The sequence below is a fragment of the Lathyrus oleraceus genome, chromosome 3 (assembly GCF_024323335.1).
Source record: "Lathyrus oleraceus cultivar Zhongwan6 chromosome 3, CAAS_Psat_ZW6_1.0, whole genome shotgun sequence".
In the NCBI taxonomy this organism is placed as follows: Eukaryota; Viridiplantae; Streptophyta; class Magnoliopsida; order Fabales; family Fabaceae; genus Lathyrus; species Lathyrus oleraceus.
In genome coordinates, this window is record NC_066581.1 from 534,554,200 (window position 1) to 534,579,193 (window position 24,994).

General features: G+C 32.0%; 2 protein-coding genes across 2 annotated transcripts; both read left to right on the forward strand.

Moving 5' to 3' along the window:
* The first annotated feature begins 7,674 nt into the window (after positions 1-7,674).
* On the forward strand, positions 7,675-10,115 carry LOC127132014 (glycosyl hydrolase 5 family protein). Its single transcript, XM_051060877.1, has 3 exons — positions 7,675-8,250; positions 8,847-9,444; positions 9,694-10,115. The coding sequence occupies exons 1-3, from the start codon at positions 7,675-7,677 to the stop codon at positions 10,113-10,115; spliced, it is 1,596 nt and encodes a 531-aa protein (XP_050916834.1).
* A 7,354-nt stretch (positions 10,116-17,469) lies between these two features.
* Positions 17,470-24,482, forward strand: LOC127128772 (uncharacterized). Its single transcript, XM_051058142.1, has 4 exons — positions 17,470-18,820; positions 21,907-22,478; positions 22,594-22,813; positions 23,014-24,482. Exons 1-4 carry the CDS (start codon positions 17,591-17,593, stop codon positions 24,367-24,369), a joined length of 3,378 nt encoding a protein of 1,125 aa, XP_050914099.1. The 5' UTR covers positions 17,470-17,590; the 3' UTR covers positions 24,370-24,482.
* Positions 24,483-24,994: the final 512 nt, after the last annotated feature.

Here is a 24,994-nt window from a genome sequence, read left to right on the forward strand (position 1 = left end):
GGTTACTCACAGAAAAACAACAACAACAGTTTTTTAAAATCGTTGATCCGGAGGCTTCCGACACCGCTGTACCAACACCTACAGTAGCATAAAGTGATTTTGTTAATAATGGTAGACCAGTGAGGCAAAGAGCCTTGCCTCATAAACTCCGAGATTATGAAAGATTCCAAGATAACAAAGTGAATACTGATGGTGATTTTGTTCATTTTGCGCTTATGGCCGAATCCGAATCGGTAAATGAGGGAGAAACCTTAAGTGATCCTAAGTGGATATGTGCAATGAAAGAGGAGCTGGAATCTATTGAGAAAAACAGTACTTGGGAGTTGGTCGATTTACCACTTGGAAAGAAACCGATAGGTGTGTGATGGGTCTATAAGGTTAAAGCAAATCCCAAAGGTGAAGTAATCAAGCATAAAGCTCGATTAGTGGCGAAGGGGTTCTTGCAACGAGAAGGTATAGACTATGAGGAGGTATTCGCACTGGTGGCTAGATTAGAGACTATTCCTTTGATTGTTGGTATTGCGCATAGTAACAGTTGGATGATTTACCAAATGGATGTAAAATCTGCGTTTTTGAATGGTCCTCTTGTTGAGGAAGTCTATGTGGGGCAGCCACCCGGTTTCGTGATAAAAAATCAAGAGATGAAGTATTACAAGCTACACAAGGCGTTGTATGGTTTGAAATAAGCTCCAAGAGCTTGAAACAAACGTATTGACGGATTTCTTATTGACATTGGTTTCAAACGATGTGTATCCGAACATGGAGTTTATGTGAGATCGGATACGGATGATGGTGTTATTATACTTTGCTTGTATGTTGATGATCTCTTGATTACGGGAAGCCGACAAGAGTATTTCAAGGTTCAAAAGTGAGCTCATGAGAGAGTTTGAGATGACGGACCTTGGTGTCATGAATTACTTCCTTGGCATATAGTTTCACAAGTCAAAAGTGGGGATGCTTATGCACCAAAGGAGGTATGCTCTAGATATTTTGAAAAAGTGTGATATGAAGCATTGTAATGCCTATATTACACCTTGTGAGGCTAGAGTGCAGCTGTCCAAAAGTGAGGAGGATGATGATGTCGATCCAACGCTTTACCGGAGCTTGATTGGATTGTTACGGTATTTGTGCAATACGTGACCAGATTTGGCTTTTAGTGTCGGTATTGCGAGTAGATTCATGGAGAGACCTAAGGTGTCTCACTTGGCGGCGGTCAAGAGGATCCTTAGATATGTGAAAGGTACTCTTGGCTGCGGAATTCTCTTTCCCGCATCAGACACGGGGCGTAAGTGCAATTTACTTGGCTACACCGATTCTAATTAGTACGGAGATAAAGATGACCGAAAATCAACGACAGGGTACATATTTATGTTTGGTAGTGCACCAATCTCTTGGTGTTCGAAAAAGGAACCGGTTGTAGTACTCTCTTCTTGTGAGGCCGAGTACATTGCAGCGTCGTTAGGTGTCTGTCAAGCTACGTGGCTTATGAATCTATTGAAGGAATTGGATGTGGTGATGATGTTGTCACCCCACTGTTTGTAGACAATATTTCCGCAATAAATCTCACGAAGAATCCGATTGCACACTGAAGGAGCAAGCATATTGAGATGCGGTTTTATTATTTGAGAGAATTGGTCGGTGATGGAAAGCTTAGATTAAGCTATTGCCGAAGCGAAGACCAAGTTGCGGATTTGTTGACAAAGGGTGTGACAAATGATGTGTTCAAGAGGCTGAAGAAGTGCTTGAGCATGGTGGACTTGGAGCAACTAAAGTGAGATGGTGTGTTAAATGCAATTAAATATCTGTTATTACCGGCTAGTTTTCCAAAAATAACATAATTTAATTGTTGGGTCACTTTAGTTATATTTTGAGTTGTATTTTTTGTTATTCTCTCAATGTATAAATACTCTTGTAATATTCCCAAATCCAATTAATGCTAAAATTTACTATTCATCCAATATCATTTTGTTCTCTCTAACTCTCTCTCAACTTCATCTTCCCCAATTTCTTATCTTCCACCATTGTCAAACCTTCAATTTGAGTCTTTATGTTCTAATATTTTTTTCATTCAATTTTAACTTTTATCAATTGTTACAATTCCTACCAATTATTAAATTAAAATAAAAATACAAAAAGAAAATCATTTATTAAATATGTAACCTCCATGAACACATCAAATAACTTCCTCCAACACATCAAATATACTCAATAACTTCCTCCAACACCACTATATATGATAACCACATCTATTAGTATATATAAAGAGGATAAATAATTTTGGAGTGACTCTTTTTCATATTCCAAATTTATCCTTGAATAATAGCATATTTTTTTTACCAATTATATGCTTTACTATTTTTATTTTATTTTTTTCCCTTCAATTCTTAATAGATATTTTTGGTTATCCTATTTCATGACAAATATAATATAACTCCCCCTTTAGAGTGGGAAGTAACTTCCACATAATATTAACCGTATCTTTTTATTTTATAAGAATGAAAAACCAACATTTTTATAAATCTCATATTTTTCATTTTATCATGTAACTTCCTTCAATAACTACCATCTTCGATTTACACTTTCAAATTGTGTGATAAAATGACCCTTATTAATATTGCAACTATTGTTTCTTCTTGATCTTCATTTTTCTCCAAAAATGATGTTATGTGTGATAGTGGAAGAAAAGAGGTTATCAAATGCCAGTTTCATTTCTCTAGCATATTTCTCATTTCTATTAAGTAAGTTCCTATGATAATTATCATTTTTTATTGACACATTTTTAATCATTCTTAATAGTTAACCAATAATAGAACAAATTGTCGCAGTACACATTCATATTGTTGTTTGTTGATTTCTTTTTGAAATATTAGAAATTCTCTTACATATTTATTATAGTTTTTTTGGTTGATTTACTTCTACATGTTCTTTTTTTTCTTTCTCATTTCTATTTTAATATTTTTTAATCTTTTAACCGGGGTAAAAGGAAGAAAAAAATGACACAATTTTATGGTGGTGATGGTAACTAAGATGTAACAATAAAAAATTGTTTTTTTTAATACACATAAATATTTAATTTTAAATATTTATATTCAAATTATAAATTACAAAAATTATTTTCTAGAGTTGTTACATTATTTTTTTTCTTCATTCATGTTTCTATTCAAATTTATAAAAAAGATCTCCATTTGCATTTCACTTTTCTATTTAGAATTTGTAAGTTTTTCTTTTTCTATTCAGTTTCTCTCTTTATCATTTTCAATGATAATCTTTTATCATTTTCAATGATAATCTTTTATCATTTTCAATGATAATATTTTATCATTTTTTATATATGCTAATATATTTTTATGCCAAAGAAATGAAAACAGTTTAAAATGTACATAAAAGGAAAATTTATAAGTATATTGGATATGATTTTTTTCCTAATTATAAATTAAGTTGGTTTGTTTATTCATTATAGTTACAAAATTGTTGTGTCACTGTTGTATAACAGATAATACATTAAAGTGTTAATAATAAATTAAATGTGAGTTGAAGTCCTATATCTATATCTATAATCTATAATCTATCTATAACAATATACAAAGGGAAAACATTATTTTGATGTAACCTTTTTCTTTCTTTCAATTTTACCATCAATTCATCTATAACAATATACCATTTTACCCTAAACATAATAATAAATTATTGAAATAAAAATTATATAAAAATTAGATATTTTTTTATGTAGAAGTTACCGTCAAATTCTACATCTTATATTTAAGGAGGTTAGCCTTCTGAATATATATTAATCTCTACTACAAATATTAAAGTAATCTACTTTTTTAATTTTTTTCTCCCTCACTAATTCTCCATAATTATCGGTGAGGATTATTTCTTTCTCTATGATTTTTGTTCCTTATTAAGTTTCAAAATTTTATTTTGGAATTTATGTTCTTCAGTGTTTTTGGCATGAGGATGTAATGCAAATCACATGCACATTAAAATAATTAAACGTCTCTTCAACAATGGAGAAAGAATGCAACGGTAATAATCTTTAATCTTCATTTTTTCTTTGATAAAGAGGGGATACTACTAAATGAAGAGAACTTATGATATTTTTGTTTGGATATTTTTTTTCAATTTGTAATATATTTTCCGTATTTATATCTATACATTCTACTCCAAATTAAATTATATAGATGATAAGATTAATCTATTCTATCAATGACTATCTATAACTTTAAATAATAATTGTATATTCTGAAGTACTTAATTATCTCTCTAAAACATAAAATACAAAGAAGTTACAATTTTTACAAACAATTATATTTATTATCTCTCTTCTATTTTTTTTATACAAACAATACTATTCATGATAAACACTCTGGAACACTTAAATTTAATTGACTATTGATACTTTCATTCAATTAAATAATATCACTTTTGATATTCATTTTATTAAAAAATAAATTAATATGTTAAATCGAATTCCATTAAAGACACCGATACTCAATTACTTATCATGAGTATCAAAGAACTTGTCACTATATATTATCTCTCTTTTATTTCTTTTTGCTTAAACTTTTTTTCTTACATTAATATGTTTCGATTTTTGTTTCTTTCCAATTTTTATGTTTTTATGTATAAATTAATTTTGAATATTTATGAATTCATTTATTTTAAATGTTAATTTTTTTTATTTATTGTTTTTTAAAATTTAGGTTACTCTCAACTACACCACGCATATATAAGATGGAAGGAGGGAGGGAGAGAGGGATAGAAAGAGGTAGGAAGGGAGAGAGAGGAAGAGGGAAAAGAAGATAGAGAGAGGGGAAGAGGAAGAGGAGAGAGAGAGTTAATGTTTATGTTTATGTTTATTTGTTTAGTAAATTGAGAAATATAATTTTTAATTATTTAATCTATATATTTTTATAGGCTGAATAATGCATTTTTATTGATAATTTTAAAAATAACATATCTATTTTAATTTTCAAACATTGACATAATACTACATATTATAAATAAAATTTAATATATATTTGAACAGATATCACATGTTTGATCATATAAATAATGTATATTAAAATTAATTTTTTCAAAAAGACATTCTTAATATTTCTACGCATTTGCGCAATAAAAAATATAACAATGTCACTTAATGTCTCTGTTAACATTTATGTTTAATTATTTATTAAACAAATTTTGTCTTATTTTATCTAAATCTTTTTATGATTTTCAACTATCTATAAAATTATATAAAGATAAAACTTAATTTTGGTGTAACGTATTTTCTTTTTTTCATAATATATGGTATTCCTAATCACCAAATTATTCCACTCACAATTGGTTGAACAAAGTCACGCCAAAATGCAGTTTTCTCAATTCAAACAAAATTTAATGCGTGAATATTACATATTGCAAACAAAACTTAATATATATATATATATATATATATATATATATATATATATATATATATATATATATATATATATATATATATATATATATATATATATATATATATATATATATATGAATAAATACCAATATAATTCATCATATAAATAATTTATATTAAAACCAAACATATAAAAAAAGACGCTATTAATATTTTCACGCGTTAGCACAGTAAAAAAACGGACAAACGGGCACGGAGTGCCCGTTTGAACGCTAGGTTAGATAATAATAATCACTACTTGAATGCATAACGCTTCATCTCATTAAATTTGTAATAAAATTGTTTTTTAATTTATTTTTCAATAACTTAACCATTATGTTTCTAGCACTATCTTTTCTCCATTATAACTTCTTCTTCCATCCATCTTTCTATTCTATCATTATATTTATTAATTTAGGTTGTATGTTCACCACAACTAAGATATATTTTATTTATTTTTATGTATTTTTTCTTAATATCTTTTAAAAATATATTTAATATTTATAGAATACTCTAATCAAACCATGCCTCCTCAATAAGGTAGAGGACTCCCTTAAGATATCTTTTAAAAAATATTCACTGTAGAAAGACTCATTCAAAGAGTGACCCTTAAACCTTTTATAAAAATCTTTCATCAAAGAGTGAAAAAAAACATGTTAAAAAACAAATGTGTCAAAAGAAAATGAAAGATATAAATATATTTAATTCACTTATTGAAATTTAACAATGTTTAATCTTAACAAAATAAGAAATTTGAAAGAAAGAAATTTTATTCTTCTATCTCTTTTCTTTTCTTTTCTTTTATAAATATAAATAAAAAAATAGAAGACAAAAAAAAAAAATTAAAACCGGAGGATTATCACTAATAATAAGAGAAAGATACACATATCAACACAATTAAAAAAATCAGTTAAGAAAAATAAAGATGAAGAAGAGAAGTGAGAGTAAGGGAGTTGAATTAGAAATTTTAAATTATAAATCATTGGTGGAAAATTTTATTGATTGATTTGACGTTCAATGTTTTAGATCTAACAGGAAAGAAAATGATCAATTGAAAAAAATATAATTAATACAAATCATAAAGAGTGTCGTAGTTCAGATGTAGTTCTCATGTCATCCTAGAATTTTGAGTCTAGAGATAGTGTTGTAATACGAACGTAACACGCATGTCCTCCTAGATTAGAGTTTAACGAGAGTGTTATAATGCATATGTAGCTCGTCTGTACTCCTAGATTGATTAGAGTCTATGAGCGTCTAAAGAGCGTGTTTAGTACAGATCCTAGCTCACATGCCCTCTTAAACAATATAATTCAAGAAGAGTGTCGTGGTATATAATGTAGTCCACATGTCTTTCCAGAATATGCCATGAGTTATGTGACTGGTACCACATGCATATGGAGTAGAGGATGATGTCTATTGTATAAGCATTCATGTGTATACTGTGTCATGTCGTGTAACTCTGTGTAATATTGTATTATTTGTGTAATGTTATGTGATTACCGTATTGATTGTGAGTTTTGATCTATATTATCCTTTATTGTTATTATACCTTATAATTTTTAGAATGTATTCTCACCCACCCGTTTCTATGTTCCTATGGTTTGAACTTATGTGAATGGTATCCTCATATTGAGACTAATGAATATTTGCATTGCTATAAGGTTATTTAGGATGATGTATAAGACCAATCCACTTTATTCTAGTTGTATTTATACGCTGACGTGTTAAGTCTTTTAGTGTGTTTTAAGTTGTAATAAGACTATAATATTGTGACATCGGGGTCAAGATTCACTTTTAAATTTTCATGTTTGGTTCAATGTTTAAACAAGTATTCGTATATGAGATGTGCGGTTTTATTTTGAGTTGATGTGATGCAATTTTTAAGAATCTTTTTTAATATATTATAAATTTATTTGAATATTATTATATTTAAAATTTTATAGATTTAACTTGTTGTTTGTTGTAAAACTACTTTTATACATGTACCTTAACTCAAATCTCTCTGTATAGACAATTATAGATGTCTTATTTTAAAACATATCCATACTATAATTAGAAAAATAAAGTAGATTTTATCTTATCATTTATATTAAGCTCATTATCATGGTACAAACACTCTGGCCAAAAAAATTATATTAAGTTTATTATCCCCAGACACTCTGGTAAAAAAAATTATATAAGCACAAGATAAAATACTATGTAATTCAATTAATTGAAAACAAAACCAATTTTATATTATAATATTAAGAAAAATGAGGATAGGAAAACATTTGTTCTTAATTTTACTTTTGTCATTTTCAATTTTTGCATCAATTTCAAACTCTCTTCCTCTCTCAACCAACAAAAGATGGATAGTAGACGAGTTAGGAAAAAGGGTAAAGTTACATTGTGTTAATTGGTCAAGCCACCTAAATGCAATGATAGGTGAGGGTCTTGACACAATATCCTTACAAAATCTTATATCTCAATTGAAGGAATTAGGATTTAATTGTGTTAGATACACATGGGCTACACATATGTTTACACGTTATTCAATGTATAAAGTTGGAGAAAATTTTGACAAATTGAATCTCATTGATTTTAGGTTAACAATTAGATTTTATAATCCTTCTTTAGAGAATATTACAGTTGTGGAAGCCTTTGATTTGGTGATTGATGAGTTTGGAAAACAAGATATGATGGTTTTGGTTGATAATCATGTTAGTGATCCTAAATGGTGTTGTGATGGTAATGATGGGAATGGGTTCTTTGGTGACAAAGATTTTGACCCTAAAGAATGGTTAGAAGGACTTTCCAATGTTGCCAATCGCGTCAAAGGAAAATCCCAGGTTCATATAAAAATAGTATTTTATCTCTTCTAAAAATATATTTATTATGTTAATTTTATAATAAAAAAATTATAAGTATCAACGACTTGCATATTTAAAGTTTTATCAATAGCCTTATGATCAAAACATGGTCCTTCTAGAGGAAAGACATGTCTGTTTTACCCACACTTTTCTGTGGGACGAACCATTTTTTAAGGGCCACACTCTCTAATATGATAGCCTCGTCCCGTTAAATTTTTGCAGGCTTTTGCGAGTGCTGACATTAAAATAAAATTTTGTAAATTTAAGCTTTAAAGGTATAGTTCCCGTGAGCCTGTCCCGCCACATCCTCATTTTTTGCAAGATAAATCAAAATTTTAGGCTTGCATATTCAATTATATCCAGTACATCTTGTGTTTTTTAACTTTTGTGGAGGAACCCTAAATGGGACATGCATGCCCGTTTGCCATCCCTAATCTCTTTTCTTTTTTATAAAAAAAATGTTTAGAGATTATAAAATATTACGCAAATATTTCAAGAGTTATAGGTACATAAATCCATTATTTTGACATATTAAAAAAACCATCTCTTTAATGGTTGGTTTTTGAATTATATAGGTTGTGGCAATAGGGCTAAGAAATGAACTAAGAGGTCCAAATCAAAACCAACAAAATTGGCACAAATACATGAGCCAAGGAGCTATAACAGTTTACAATGCAAATCCAAATGTTCTTGTTTTTGTATCAGGCTTGAGCTATGACACTGATTTAAGTTTCTTGAAAACAAATCCTTTAAACACAAGCATAGGTAACAAATTGGTGTACGAGGTACATTCTTATGCTTGGTCAAGTGGGCCACGAAGTGATTGGATTGAGAAACCATTAAACCAAAAATGTGCCAATGTAATGAATGGATTGACTGATAAAGCTGGATTTCTCATGAGTGGTTCCAACCCAAGTGCATTGGTTATGAGTGAATTTGGTATGAACATGGAAATTTTGGATAACATGAACCAAAGATTTATGTCTTGTATGATGGTTTATCTTGTTGGTAATGATTTGGATTGGGCTTTGTGGGCAGCACAAGGTGCATATTATGTTAGAAAGAATGAGACTAGGGTGAGTGAGACATTTGGTTTATGGAATATTTATTTTAGATCACTTCGATATGCAGAATTTCCACAAAGATTTCAACTCTTACACAAAAAGCTTCTAGGTATGGTATTTTTACTATAGAAGATTGAAATTTAGGGTTATGAAATTTTAATTTTTAGTTTGAAGATTTGAATAAACATGATCAAAATTATCTGATGCGACCGCACACATGATTTAAAAATCATGTCGTAATTGTCGATGCTGATCACAATTTAAAACTATGATTTTTACTACGAGAAAAAATTGAATTATGAATATAAATAAATAATATTTTATGATGACAAGTTGATTTTAATTTTCATAATTGTAGAACCAAGTTCAAATTCAAGCAAATCCTATATAATATATCATCCATTAAGTGGGCAATGTGTGAGAGTAAGCAATAATCATAAACTTGAATTGGGTGATTGTGATTGGCCAAGTAAGTGGAATCAAGAAGGACAACAAATTAAATTGGTTGAAAATGGTGCTTGCATTGAAGCAATTAGTGAAGGGTCTCAAGTGAAGCTCTCAAGTGATTGCAAGAGCAAGCAAAGTTTTTGGAAAAAGTTATCAGCATCAAATCTTCATTTGAGTATTTTGGATAGACAAGGAAATTACTTGTGCTTGGAAAGGGAGTCCCCTACTTCACCTAAGATAGTCACGAAAAAATGCATATGTGTGGATGATAGTCTTTCTTGTTTGGATGATCCTCAAAGTCAATGGTTTCAACTAGTTATAACAAATGTGTAATAATTTTATCTAATATTTATTTTGTGTATTATCTACCAAATAACATATGAAATAAAATATTTTCAGAAAACTTCAAGGTTATTTATATTGTTTTTGTTATTTTTCAAACATAGGAATGGTTATTTTCATTTATTGTGACTTGCATAATATATATGGTCATATAATATATATTAAAATAAATTGGTTATTCTCATTTGGGTGAGAGTTTGTTCTTATATTTTCTCTAAGTGGTCTTAGAATCCAAAGTATAGGAGTTTTTAGAATACTTAAAAGATTGGAGGATTTTATTATGAAAGTATGCATCTTATTGTGAGAATTTGGATCTAATTCTAGTCTCAACAAGGATAACTTCTTGGTTCGACAAAGGTTTAGCATGTAGTCGAAGTCTGTTCACATGTTGATCCTGCATGCTGTAGGCGAAGTATGTTCAAACATGAAGTAGTCGAATTGCTAGGATTGTTAGGATGTTGATAACACCGAAACACATAGTTTATTTCGACTTGATTTGCACATGTTTTAGTGTTACTTTATCATATTTTGTAGTGTTATGCTGGTAATTTGTGTATGTTTCAAATACTTTACAAGTAGGAGTTGGTACATGAAGAAATCAGATGAAAACGACGAAAAATGGAAGGAAAAAAGGACAAAATACACTGATGGTCACCTACATGACGCTCGCCATGGCCCCAACCATGACCAGGCAGTCATGGAGCCCACTGGATAGAGAAAGGGAATGAAGAAGATGTTGTCAAAGAGTTGTGGTGATCGCCACACATACCATGGTGTGCATCGTGTAGTACAAAACGGTAAGGATCTTCACTTTGCACTTGTGGCGACCACCACAAGCATCATGGCATCCGCCATGCAGTTCGACCCCTGAAAAATTACAATAGAAAAAACCCAGTCTTCCCTCATTCCTCCATATTTTCCTCCTGCAATTTTTACACGTTCAGGACTGCAGTTCAGCATATGTAACACTATATATAGTTAGTTTTTAGGAGAATTGAATATCCAAGTTTTTCTAGTTTTCATTAGGCGTATATTTTACCGTAAAAAATACTAATCGTTCACATTAAGGGATTAGTACACTGCTTTGTATTCAAAATTCTTTACACTACTTAGATCGTCGAATATTAATCTTGATGTTATATTTATTTAGAAGTTTTACCTTATTCAAGTTCTTCCGCATTTGATTTCTCACATTATTACAATTCTCGTAAGTTTTATATGCTTTTATTATTAACTAGTAACTATATGCTTGAATCTGATCTTGTATGCGTGTGATATTGAATCTAACATAATTCATATCTATATCATCTCTATCATGTTTTTGTTTTATATGTTCAATAATAATAATATGAGTTATATGCATATTATGTCTAGCTAAGTTTATAGATTCCGTTATGTGATGACCGTCGTTCCGATGAGACTCGGTAAATTTAATTAGCGTAACTTTTAGTCTTATATTATTTTTCTGGTTCTGGTTTTTAAGATTTAATATTCAAAATGTTTTCCATGACAGTGAAAACATTTAGATACTGGTCAACAACACGACAGTGTGAGACCAGTATCCGATAAATTTTCTGCATCTATAATTTCGAATCGTTCAAGTATCAGTTAGTAGTGTGACAATACGAGACTGATGTTTGATCTATTTTCTGCATTAGCAATTTCAAAACACTCATGTATGGGTCAATAGTACGACAGTGTGAGACCAGTACCCGATCAATGAAAATCAGATCTTTAATTTCTAAATACAGCGATAACGCTTTAGACATTAATTAAGACTTAATAGTTTTCAAAAAGTATTTCAAAATTGTACGTGTGGAGCGACAACATGACATTTACGGTTCAGAAGTATAACACGGGCCAATAACACGACAGTGTGAGGCTAGTGTTTTTAAACTAACATTTTCTCCCAAAAAACATTTTAAACATAGCCAACGCCAAGAATTTATTGAGTCCCAGAGATACACTGGAAACCATATTTCAGTCTCTCTTATTTGATATATTTTCCAAGATCTATTTTATTTTAAATCTTCTTAGTTTTAGTTTCCCCCTATTTTTGATTTATAGCCTTAGATTTACATAGCATCAATAGATAACGATAAAGTTTATTATCGGTCCTTGTGGGTTCGATATCTTTTAAAACTAAGATTGATTCCGTACACTTGCGGAATAGCCCCATCAAGTTTTTAGCGCCATTGTCGAGGATTAGTCAATATCGTAACTTCATTGTTGTACTGTATCGACTAAGGCAAAAAATTTAGTTATATTTTCCAACTAGATGTGAAGACTGCATTTCTTCATGGAGATTTAGAAGAGTAAATTTACATGGAGCAACCTGATGACACTCTCTCATTGCATGTTTTTGATCGAAGAAACAAATCAAAATAAGTTTTACATGGAGCAACCTGATGACACTCTCTCATTGCATGTTTTTGATCGAAGAAACAAATCAAAATAAGTAAATGAGGAGAAAAATGAAGAATAAAGACCAAAGAAAGATGAAAAAATGACCTATTTTATTTTGTAAGTAATGATTTTAACTTATGTAGGATGTCTCACTTTGATTTTTTTGATGTTAATTCTTGTAAGTTGCAAGTATTTTATACAATTATAGGTATCACCGTAATGTAACTTTTGTTTTTTCAAATATGTTTATGATGAATTTTATCTTGCATTTATACATTTTATGTTTTAAAAAATAATGGTAATACAGTAAACTATTTATTAAGAAAAAATGTGACACGTAATTTATAATTATATAAGGAAGAAAATAAAATAAAAAATTGGGTGATCCACTATCCGACCCAATCCAACCCACAAATTTATGGTTTTACCCAAACCGACTCAATGATGTTGTGGATGATTATTTTACCTCACCCAAACCGGTGTACCATGTAGGGTTGGATCATGGTTTTGACTAAAGTCAACCCAAACCGACTCATGTACACCCCTAATATTTGTAATGGAATTTTGCTTTAAAAAATTAGGCATGTTATTCCACTAGGTGATGAGAATGCTTCTTTACAACAATGAGAAGCATTTCAAAGTGCTATTTTTGGTTAGACAAAACACTTAAGTTATGTCTAACTTTTACAGATTCCACAAGTCATTCTTGTCATTAACATATCTAAAAAGTTCGAAAGTTCGAAAGACCCCATCATTCTGGAAAATAAAATAAAAACAAAACTTGAATGTGTATGGATGAAAATGGTTATGGCGAAAAACCAAAACATGTAATTATGATGAAAAAAGATGTGTGGAGAACTTAAACATAATTTTTAAAAAGTACAAATCGAAAAAAACTATACATTGACGATAAATGGGCTTTAATGAAGATTGTTTTAGTGGCCTGATTATCCTTCAAAATTTGATACTTAAATTCCAATTTTAACTTGATATATGGTTTCGGCACCTATTTTAAAAAGGAAACATAAAACAACATAGTGAACTTGATGCATAGAGGAAAATAATAATGAAAAGGAAAAATAATGACGTACTTGCGCTTGATTGATAATGTGTGAAATGGTGAAGTTACATGATGTATATAGGAAAACAAAAAAGAAAAAAAGAAGAAAAATAATGATGTACTTACGCTTGATCGGAAATGTGTGAAGTTGAACTGGAAAATAAATATCAAACTTGTACATCCATATATGTTATTATGTTTTAAGAGAAGTGGTTAGAAACAATTGCTCTTTTATGGAGAAAAATAAAATATTATAGTTGCTTATGCTAAACTAAAGGAGTATCATTAGAAAATCGCTGAAGTGAAAGATAAATGTCTCATTTCTCAAATTTATCAAAATTTCATCAAAAAGAATATGGATAAATTGGTATTTTTAGCACATTTATATCGGTAGATGTTGAACTAAAATCATGTTTTAAGATTTCATAAATTAATTATAATGATACTCGTTGAATTGACATTAAATAGTATATATTTTAAACAAATATTTGTTATTATTATTATATTTTTGTTTGTCTTATAAATTGAGGAGTCAATAATAAGACACATGTTAATGTATTTACAAAAACTGAAACTCAAAATTGAATCCAAAGAAAAAACTTTTTGCGACCAAATTTCATTCTTTGGGCATGGTGTGTGACCACTATTCTTGTTGTCCCACCAAAAAACACATGCGTCGGTCAATAATGAAGCTACAACACCGTAGAAGTTTGCTGATGTTCCATTCTTTTTAGTCTCCTCTTATTTTTATTTTATTTTTAAATTTTTGGAATGATATTATATGGATTCATAATCTTGAATGCTTAATTTAAATCTTTGTCAAAATTACCTTAAATCTAGGAGGTGTGGTTAATTGGTATTAATATGACATCTTTACGGTTATATTTGTCAGGGGTGTATATGGATTGAGTAAATTGAATAAACCCGGTAAACACACCCAAACCGATCTAAAAAATTGGGTTAGATTGGATGAACACGATTTTAAAAAATGAAAAATGATTCAAAATGATTGGGTTATTGATAATCCCACACCCAACCCACATAATCCATGGGTTACTGAGTGACTATTTTTTGTAATTTAATAATTTATGATTTTGATGTCTTTGATCTTGATTGTTCCAATTACAACCTTTTGAACCTGTTTTATTTGGTAAGTAATGATTTCAACTTATTTAGAATGTGTCACTTTGATTATTTTGATGTTAATTATTGTAACTTTTAGATATTTTATACAATTATAGGTATTACCGTATGTAACTTTGATTTTTCCAAATATGTTTATGATAAATTTTATCGTGCATTTATATATTTTATGTTTAAAAAATAGCGGTAATAGGTTAAACTATTTATAATGAAAAAATGTGACACATAATTTATTATTATATAAGGAAGAAAAAAAAGGAAAAAAATGGGAAATCCACTATCTAACCCAATCCAACCATCAAATTTGTGTGTTTATCCAAACTGACCCAATCATGTTGTAGGTGATTATTTTACCTCACCCATATAGGTCTACTGTGTATGGATTTGGTCATGGTTTTGACTAAATTCAATCCAACCGACCCATGTATAACCCTAATATTTGTAATTGAAATTTGCTGTATAAAATTAGGTGATGAAAATCCTTCTTTATAAGAATGAAAAGCATTATAAAGTGATATTTTTGGTAGATAAGACACTCCAGTTATGTCTAACTTTTTTACCGATAATTTCCACAAGTCATTCTTGTCATTAACATATTTAAATAGTTCAAAGAGCCTATTCATTCTGGAAAATAAAATAAAAACAAAACTTGCACTTGATCGAAAATGTGTGAAGTTGAATTAGAAAGTAAATGTCAAACTTGTACATCCATATATGTTATTGTGTTTTAAGAGAAGTGGTTAGAAACAATTGCTCTTTTATGGAGAAAAAGAAAATAATATAGTTGCTTGTGCTAAACTAAAGCAATCTCATTAACAAATCAATAAAGTGAAGAATAAGGGCTCGTTTGATTGAGTTTTGATTTTCTATTTTTAAAAATGATTTTATAAATCAGTTTTAAAAAATTGTTTTTAAAAAAACTAATGGAATAAAATCTGTTTGGTAGCTCTGTTTTTAAAAATCGTTTTAAAAATTTAAAAGTTAAAAACTTGTTTGGAGAAATTGTTTTTGGTTTCTAAAATCTAAAAATTGAAAAATTTATAGTTTTTAAAAACTATTTTATAAATTAATTTTAAAAGAGTTTTGAAGAAAAACAATAAAATAAAACATGTTTGGTAATTCTACTTTTAAAAATCGTTTTAAAAAGTGTACCACTTTTCCTTGTTTTTTCCTCATCATAATTTCCAAAACTAAAAACCAAAAACCAAAACCTCTAAAACCTGTTTTAGTTTTTTAGTTTTTAAAACTCTCAATAGAGAATAGTTTTCAAAAACAATTTTATAAAATTAGACTACCAAACAAATTTTCTTATTTTCAAATTTTAAAAACTAAAATACAGTTTTACAAAATCAAATCAAACAGGCCCTAAATGTCTCATGTCTCAATTTTGTCAAAATTTCAGCAAAAGGAATATGGGCAAAATGGTATTTTCAGCACATTTATATCGGTAGTTGTTGAATTGAAATCATATTTTAAGCTTTCATAAATCATTTATAATGATACTCGTTGAATTGACGTTAAATAGTATATATTTTAAACAAACATTTGTTTTTATTATTATGTTTTTGTTTGTATGATAAATTGAGGAGTCAATAATAAGGCACATGTTAATGTATTTAAAAAACTTAAACACAAAAGTAAATCCAAAGCAAAAACTTTGTGTGACGAAATTTCATTCTCAGGTCCTCCTGATGTGCGACCACTGTTCTTGTTGTCCCATCGAAAAACACATGCATCAGTCAACAATAAAGCCACAATTTCACCGTAGAGGTATGCTGATGTTCCATTCTATTTAATCGCCTCTTTATTTTATTTATTTATAATTTTAAAATTGCAATATCTGGATTCATAATCTTGAATGCTTAGTTTAAATTCGGTCAAAATTACCTTAAATGCAGGAGACGTGGTTGTAAGTTGTAAGTTGTAAGTATTTTATACAATGATAGATATTACCATAATATAACTTTGGTTTTTCCAAATATGTTTATGATGAGTTTTATCGTGCATTTGTACATTTTATGTTTAAAAAAAATAGCGGCAATATGTTAAACTATTTATTAAGAAAAGATTTGACACAATTTATAACTATATAAGGAAGAAAAAAAAAGAAAAAAATTGAATAACCCACTATCCGATCCAATCCAATCCATAAATGTGTGGGTTTATCCAAACCAACCTAATGACATTGTGGGTGATTATTTTAAATCACTCAAATCGGTGTATCTTGTATGAGTTGGATCATGATTTTAGTTAAACTCAACCAAAACAACGCATATACACCCCTAATATATGTAATAAAATTTGCTTTCCTAGTTCAAAGGGAGTTAAATGATAGTACATTTCCCCTCTATCATTTAAATCCATGTGTGTTTTAGTTAGATGATTTAGCTTACGATGGTTCCATGGAAGACAATGGGTGATGATGAACAAAACTTTTAAACCAACAATGTGTCTTTCTTGTTGTTTGGATGGTGGTGATTTATTTTAATTTTGAAAATTTTAAAATAAACTTATGTACTCGTGGCTTATTATTGACCGTTAGATATATCGAGCGGACAAAATTGATTCAAAATCATGGTGACTTTTTCGCCGGAAAATCACGCAATCCTGATCCTCAGGGGGTAAAACACCAAGTAGAGGGATTATCTTTAACAATTTTTGTTTTCAATTTTCATCCCATCAAAGCCCACCAGGCCCACAATTCTACAACTAAATCAACCCAAATCTAAGAAATACCAAAACGACAATCACATCCATCGTTTCAGTTAGGAATTATCAGCTTCTTCTCTACTGCGGGTTTCTCTTCTCTCCGGAGAGTGTCCGAACGAGTTCATTCTGAGTCAACACAGAACCCAAAATGCTTCAACCTCGTTCACTTCGTCCCTACATTTCAATTTCTTCACCATCTTCCTCAAACCCTAACCCTAACCCTAGAGAAACCATTTATCGATTCAATTCCAATGAATTCTCTTCATCACCATCTTCATCATTCTCATCTTCATCTTCTTCTTCTAGATCTCTCAAAAACCCTACCACCTTCTCACACAACTACCTCATCGCAATCTCCCTCATTCCCTCCGCCTTGTTTCTTCTCGACCTCGGCGGCTCCACCGTCGCCGCTACACTCATCGTCGGCCTCATGATCTCATACATCATCGATTCACTCAATTTCAAACCCGCTTCATTCTTCTCCGTTTGGATTTCACTCATCTTCGCTCAATTCTCATTCTTCTTCACTGCTTCACCTTCTCTCTTCTCATCTTTCAATTCCTCCGTAACCCTAACCATCCTCGCTACGTTCCTATGCGCTCATACTACTTTCCTTATTGGAATCTGGTCTTCTCTTCAGTTCAAGTTTCTCCTCATCGAAAACCCTACCGTCGTCCCGGCTCTCGAACGTCTCCTCTTCGCTTGCCTCCCTATCACTGCCTCGTCGCTTTTTACATGGGCTGCCGTCGCGGCTGTCGGGATTGACAACTCCGCTTATTATCTCATGGCGTTCAATTGCTTTTTCTATTGGCTTTACTCTGTTCCGAGGCTTTCGTCTTTTAAGACTAGTCATCATGCTAGGTTTCATGGTGGTGAAGCTCCTAAAGATAGTTTCATACTTGGTCCTCTTGAGAGTTGTGTTCACACTCTCTATTTGCTCTTTGTTCCTCTTTGTTTTCATCTTGCTTCGCATTACTCTCTTGTTTTGTCTTCCTATGCTTCCTTTTGTGACCTCATTTTGCTTTTCTTTATTCCTTTTCTGTTTCAGCTTTATGCTTCTACTAGAGGTGCTCTCTGGTGGGTTTCTGATAATGCTTCTCATCTTCGTAGTATTCGTCTAGTGAATGGTTTTGTTGCTTTGGTTTTTGTTGTCATTGCATTGGAGGTTCGGGTTGTTTTTCATTCGTTTGGGAGGTATATTCAGGTTCCTCCGCCACTTAATTATGTTCTTGTTACTATCACTATGCTTGGTGGGGCTGCTGCTGGTGGTGCTTATTCTATGGGTATGGTTTCTGATGCCCTAAGCTCAGTTGCTTTCACTACTTCCGCCATTGTTGTCAGTGCCGCTGGAGCTGTTGTTGTTGGATACCCTGTACTGGTGAGTATGTTTTGACTTATTTTAGTGATTTCTTGCTTCAATGGGATTCAAAGTGGTTTCTTTGGGGGTAGATCTATTTGATTCTGTAGATGATTATGTATTTGAATTATGGTAGGCTTTTATTCTTGGGTTAGAAAGAGATTCTTTAAGATAGGAATACTCTGATGAAATGGTCACTGGATGAATCCTCTAAAAAATTAAAAATGTGTTGGAAAAAAGGAGCAATTCAGTTAGTTTTCTGGTTCTTCCTTGATGCGTCGGTAAGACACCAGAGTGTTGAGTTGAAACTGATAATGAAAACATGCTAGGTAGTCAAGTAGATCTTAGAATGATAGTCAAAACTGTGACTGATTTATTTGCCGAGCTTTGTGGTGCATGATAGCAAAAGTATGATGTTTGTTTGTGACCTGCAATTTGCTTTGTATTTATGAACATGAGTAGTTGGGAACAGTTGTGTTTCTTGTGAGTCACACGTTAGCACATGATGAAGCTACCATGATTGAACATATCCAGCGAGCTGCAAGCTTTTAACAGAGTGTGTCTGATCCTGTCGGTGTTCCAATCTTCCTCAAACCCATCTTGCCAGAAATTACCTACTCTCTTTAGTTAAACAATGATATCATGTATTCTCCCAGCCTAAAACCAACCCGCTTCAAATGAGTAAAACCACAGTTTTGCAACTTGAAAGTGTAGGGCATTGTCAGTTAAGTGTAGTTCTTAAAAGAAGGACTTTTTCATTTATTCAAAAAACTGCTGTCAATCAATTGAGGCTCTATGCTAGGTTCATTACTTTCTGCTGTTATGTGCCTGATTGGATTTTTTGTGTTGTAATATGTGGCATCTTTCTCTGTTAGGGACTACAATGACCAAAACACCTTGAGTCACATGACTCTTCTCCAACCTCTGGAACATTCAACCTTCTTCACCAGTCCCTTTGATAAGCACTTGTCTTTTTTTAAATCCCTCCAATCTTCTAATGTGTTGGGCAGCTAGAAAATCAAGGGCTTATAATGCATAACCGAGAGCATTATATTGCATGGTTCAATTGTTGATGATGGCTTTACTCAAGTTTTTTTTTAGCTTCTGCTCAAGAATTGATAGTGCTGTAAAACTTCACCATTCACCATAATGGCACTATTTATTGCTTTGATATATAGCAATTTTTTTAGCTTCACTTCAGAATTTTGTTGGTGCAAGGGGCTTCAGAATTTGTAGCAAGCTAAGCCATTTAGCTTTATTGCCTTAAACTTTTTTAAAGCTGAATTATTAAGGGTAAAGCTATGGAAGTTTCTAGAAAATGTAAAGATGATGCAAGAAAAAAGCTTACAAATATGGAAGGTGAAAGAAGGGTTCCAGAATTGTAGGGTGCTCTTAGAAATCAATGTTGAGAAAGAAACAAAGAAAGAGAGAAAGAGAAATGGATAGTCTTGTGCATGAAGTCCATGTCTACAACGTATTAAAGGCAAATAGAAGAGAACACACCCTACCTGAATGAGTGGAATGTCTTTTGATTTGGAAAAGTGGAGGATGGTGGCATTGATGAAGGTGGTATTTGTTACAGAGGTTGAAAAAGAGGAACCTGATTGAGGTTATTTTAATCCATAACAGAGACAAATGCCACATATTATACTCGTAATGATGCAACCGTGTATTTAATGTGTCACGTGAGCAGGTCTGTTAATGTTAAGTAACTGGACTTAATTTATTAAATTTCCCTTCTTTCATAGACTAAACCTATAATGTCCCATACTCGAAGAGGCCAAAATGGTGGTTTATTCTTTGAATCTTTTCCTTTTGATCCTATTGCTTTGACGGTGTGACATTGTCTATGCAACCTCGTTTATGCTATCGTCTGGACTACACACCTTGAGTGTTGCATCATTTGTAGTTGGAGCTTAAACTAAGCTGTTTCTGGTGGCCCATGGGGTTTACGTCTTTCCATGTTTCTGGTTTGTGCAGGATTCTATCGGCCTTTGTGAGAGCTTGGACTGATTCCAGCTGTGATACTCGTTTGATGTTGTTTACAATTAGCTGTTTTTTGGTTGTTGGTTCTTCATGTTGGGTGTCAGGAAAATGTCATCTATTGTTCCTGGTACTTCTATTGCTCCTAGTGGTTATGTGTACCTGCTAGGCTAGTGCTAGTGCTCCATTTGTTATGGAAGTAACTATATATTTAAATGCTTTTTATGAACATGATTTTATTGGAATTATGCCTTATTCATATTTTAAGACATGCATATTTGTGTTTTTATATTAGATTCTTAAATAGACATAACAGCTAAGATCTTCTATCTAGTGTTAAAATCTCATAATTTTACATTTCTACTTCTTTGTCTGACTCGAGCTAGGAATTACTATTTTGTCAACTTTGTTTAAAGAATAATCAGAATTCAGAAACTGAAGATTTGCATTCTTAGGATATTAGATGGTGATTTAAATGGAATTGATTGGGTTGGAGTATAATTACAATTCCATCGTTTGTATATTTTTATGAAAAAGAAGGAAAGAGACTGGTTTCATCCTATACCTCCTAAACTGTAAGAGGGAGAATGAAGGGTTTTTCGTTTGGGAACGGAACAAAATGCGTCCAATAATATTCATTTCTATTCTGTCCTTTTTCATACGATGCAGGCAATGTGATGTAGTTTCATACTCTCATTCTATTCCACTTTATTCTGTCCGATTACCATTAATCTTACCATGGTATATATCTTCTCAATTTGAGCCATATTGCATTTTATCACTACTCAATTGTGCCGTATCTAATTTTTGTCCTCATCAACTCTTTTGTTTCTTGATTTTTTGTCTAACGAGTTATTTCTTGATCCAATATCATTAAATATTCACCCCACTAAATAACCCCAAATAGTAATCAGGACATATCTGTATTGGTTGGCCGGCTTCCTGACGTTTTCTTGAACTATTTGAATTTTTCATTTACTGGCTTCTTTGGTACTACATGATTACACTGCTCATTTTGATGGTTAAATATTTAATTTCATTTACCCATATCAATTCTCTCTCCCTCTCTCTTTCCTATTCTCACACACTATGAGATTGATCTATTATCTATCTTTGATTTGCAGTTCCTGCCTCTGCCTGCAGCTGCTGGCTTTTATTTGGCTCGATTTTTTGAAAAGAAGAGCTTAACTTCATACTTTGCTTTTGTTGTTCTTGGGAGCTTGATGGTCACATGGTTTGTGTTGCACAACTTCTGGGATTTAAATATTTGGTTGGCTGGCATGTCCCTTAAATCTTTTTGTAAGCTGATTGTTGCAAATGCTGTCCTGGCTATGGCTATTCCTGGGTTAACTCTTCTGCCTTCCAAGATAAACTTTTTGTCTGAGATCAGTCTGATAAGCCACGCATTGCTCTTATGCCACATTGAAAGCCGATTTTTCAGTTACTCCAGCATTTACTATTATGGATTTGAAGATGTGGTGATGTATCCTAGCTATATGGTTGTGATGACAACTTTATTGGGTTTAGCTTTGGTGAGAAGGCTATATGTGGATCATCGAATTGGAGGAAAAGCTGTTTGGATTTTGACCTGCCTCTTTTCTTCAAAGCTTTCCATGTTGTTTATTGCATCTAAGTCTGTTGTATGGGTTTCAGCTGTCCTCTTATTGGCTATTTCCCCTCCACTACTTCTTTATAGGTAATTTTTGCGAGTCTGGATTTTGTCATTTTGAGGGGTTTGACAGTACGGAATTAAGCCTCTGCACTTTATTGTCTGCCTCATTGTACTTCATTATTTTTGTTGGATTTTGCAGGGATAAATCAAAAACAGGTTCTAGGATGAAACCATGGCAAGGTTATGTGCATGCCAGCATAGTTGCCTTATCTGTATGGTTTTGCCGTGAAACAATTTTTGAAGCCCTCCAGTGGTGGAACGGAAGGTCTCCTTCAGATGGTTTAATTTTGGGCTTCTGTACACTGTTGATTGGAGTGGCTTGTATTCCAATTGTTGCTATTCATTTCTCTCATGTTTTGGTATGTATAATTATCCAATATATTGTTTTGCGATGTTTGGTTTTGGAGTATGGACTGTGGACTATTCATTATCAAATGCAAACCTTTGTGTTCTCACAGGCCAGATAATTAGAAATCACAGTTGACATTGCACCATCGCACCTTCCCAATTCATGTAAGATATTGAAAGACTGATCATATGCTTTTTGTTTACTCTGCAGTCTGCAAAGAGATGTCTGGTGCTTGTAGCTGCAACTGGTCTACTTCTAATTTTGATGCAGCCACCTCTTCCTTTGTCACTGAGTTACCAGTCGGACCTTATCAAAACTGCCCGCCATTCTGCTGATGATATCTCAATTTATGGGTTTATAGCTGGGAAGCCTACCTGGCCATCTTGGCTTCTTATTATTGCTATTTTGCTGACTCTAGCATCCATTACATCTATCATACCCATTAAATATATTGTTGAACTAAGGACTGTTTACTCCATTGCTATGGGTCTTGCCCTTGGTATCTACATTGCTGCGGAATACTTTGTCTGGGCAGTAGTTCTGGATGTTCTGATTGTTGTCACTATGGTTTGTGCCTCTGTTTTTGTTATCTTCACTCATATGCCCTCTGCTTCAAGCACAAAGCTTTTACCTTGGGTATTTGCTTTACTTGTAGCTCTCTTTCCAGTTACTTATCTTTTGGAGGGCCAACTGAGAATTAAAAATATTCTTGAAGATAGTGAGATAGGAAATTTGGACGAGGAGGAGAAGCAGCTTACAACATTGCTTGCTATTGAGGGTGCCAGAACATCTCTTCTTGGTTTGTATGCAGCAATCTTCATGCTTATAGCGTTGGAAATAAAATATAAACTTACTTCAATTATGCGGGAAAAGATCATTGATTCAAGTGGAGGAATTCGACACAGTCATTCTGGTCAAAATGTATCTGCTAGTTCTCTGCCAAGAGCAAGATTCATGCAGCACCGCCGGGCTTCTACTGTTCCCTCCTTTACAATTAAGAAGATGGCTGCTGATGGAGCCTGGATGCCTTCTGTTGGCAACGTCGCCACAATATTATGCTTTGCTATATGCTTGGTCCTGAATGTTTACCTTACTGGTGGCTCAAACCGTTCTATATTTTTCCTGGCTCCTATCCTTCTGCTGCTCAACCAGGATTCAGATTTCATTGCTGGTTTTGGGGACAAACACAGATATTTTCCTGTGACTGTTGTTATCTCAGTCTACTTTGTTTTAACTGCCTTATATAGCATATGGGAAGATGTTTGGCAAGGTAATGCTGGTGGATGGGGTCTTCAAATCGGTGGGCCAGACTGGATTTTTATGGTGAAGAATTTGGCACTCCTCGTTCTTACGTTTCCCAGTCACATAATTTTCACCAGGTATGTATGGAGCCATTCAAAACAGAGTGACTCACCACCATGGATAACTTTGCCCCTTAATCTGCTTCCTATTGCATGTACAGATGTTCTCAAGATTAAGATCTTGGGTATCTTAGGAGTTATATATTCACTGGCCCAGTATATAATTACTAGGCAACAATATATCTCTGGTCTCAAGTACATCTAAAACCCACCATGTACTCTGTACTATATGTTGTCAATTTAGGCATGTGCTGACTCACTATCCCGTTTAGATTTGTATGACAAATATATTTTGAAATGCATTTTTGTTATTGCTAATAGTCAATTTAATCTATCTTGAAAAATATGAAACAAGTCCTTTTTGATAAATTAGTGTTTTGGGTATTTCTAACTGAGGGTAGTTTGATGCATAACTAGCAAATTACAACATCCCTTGTTCTTGAATCTGCATTTTATATGTTCATATATAAACCATGTAATAACTAATATTTCACCATAGATAAACTTTTAGAATTAGTTAAGTGGCCTAATCACATCCGAGTAATAGGATTGCTTTCACTTATGGGAAATATATAAGAAAACCAATTTATTTTTAACTCTTTTTGAGATATCTGTATCCTTTCATGTTGGTTCCCAAGATGAGATGAGGGGGTTATGGTGTTGATCTCACTATTGAAAGTTTATTGGGTTCTATAATCCGAAAGGCATATTAGTAGGAAGCATTGAGTTTTCATTAGTGAGATTATAATCATAATTCACTTGTCTCATTTCAATATCTGCTTCTGAAAAAAAGAGAGGAGGGGCTTGTGTTAAGATGTTTGTTCATTTGG

Bases quoted from the DNA above. Each gene is read 5' to 3' on its own strand.
- LOC127132014 (XM_051060877.1), top strand. From the start codon at position 7,675: ATGAGGATAGGAAAACATTTGTTCTTAATTTTACTTTTGTCATTTTCA. The intron at 8,251-8,846 runs GTTCATATAAAA...TGAATTATATAG, and splicing joins GCGTCAAAGGAAAATCCCAG to GTTGTGGCAATAGGGCTAAG. The intron at 9,445-9,693 runs GTATGGTATTTT...TCATAATTGTAG, and splicing joins CTTACACAAAAAGCTTCTAG to AACCAAGTTCAAATTCAAGC.
- LOC127128772 (XM_051058142.1), top strand. From the start codon at position 17,591: ATGCTTCAACCTCGTTCACTTCGTCCCTACATTTCAATTTCTTCACCA. The intron at 22,479-22,593 runs GTAATTTTTGCG...TGGATTTTGCAG, and splicing joins CCTCCACTACTTCTTTATAG to GGATAAATCAAAAACAGGTT. The intron at 22,814-23,013 runs GTATGTATAATT...TTTACTCTGCAG, and splicing joins TTCATTTCTCTCATGTTTTG to TCTGCAAAGAGATGTCTGGT.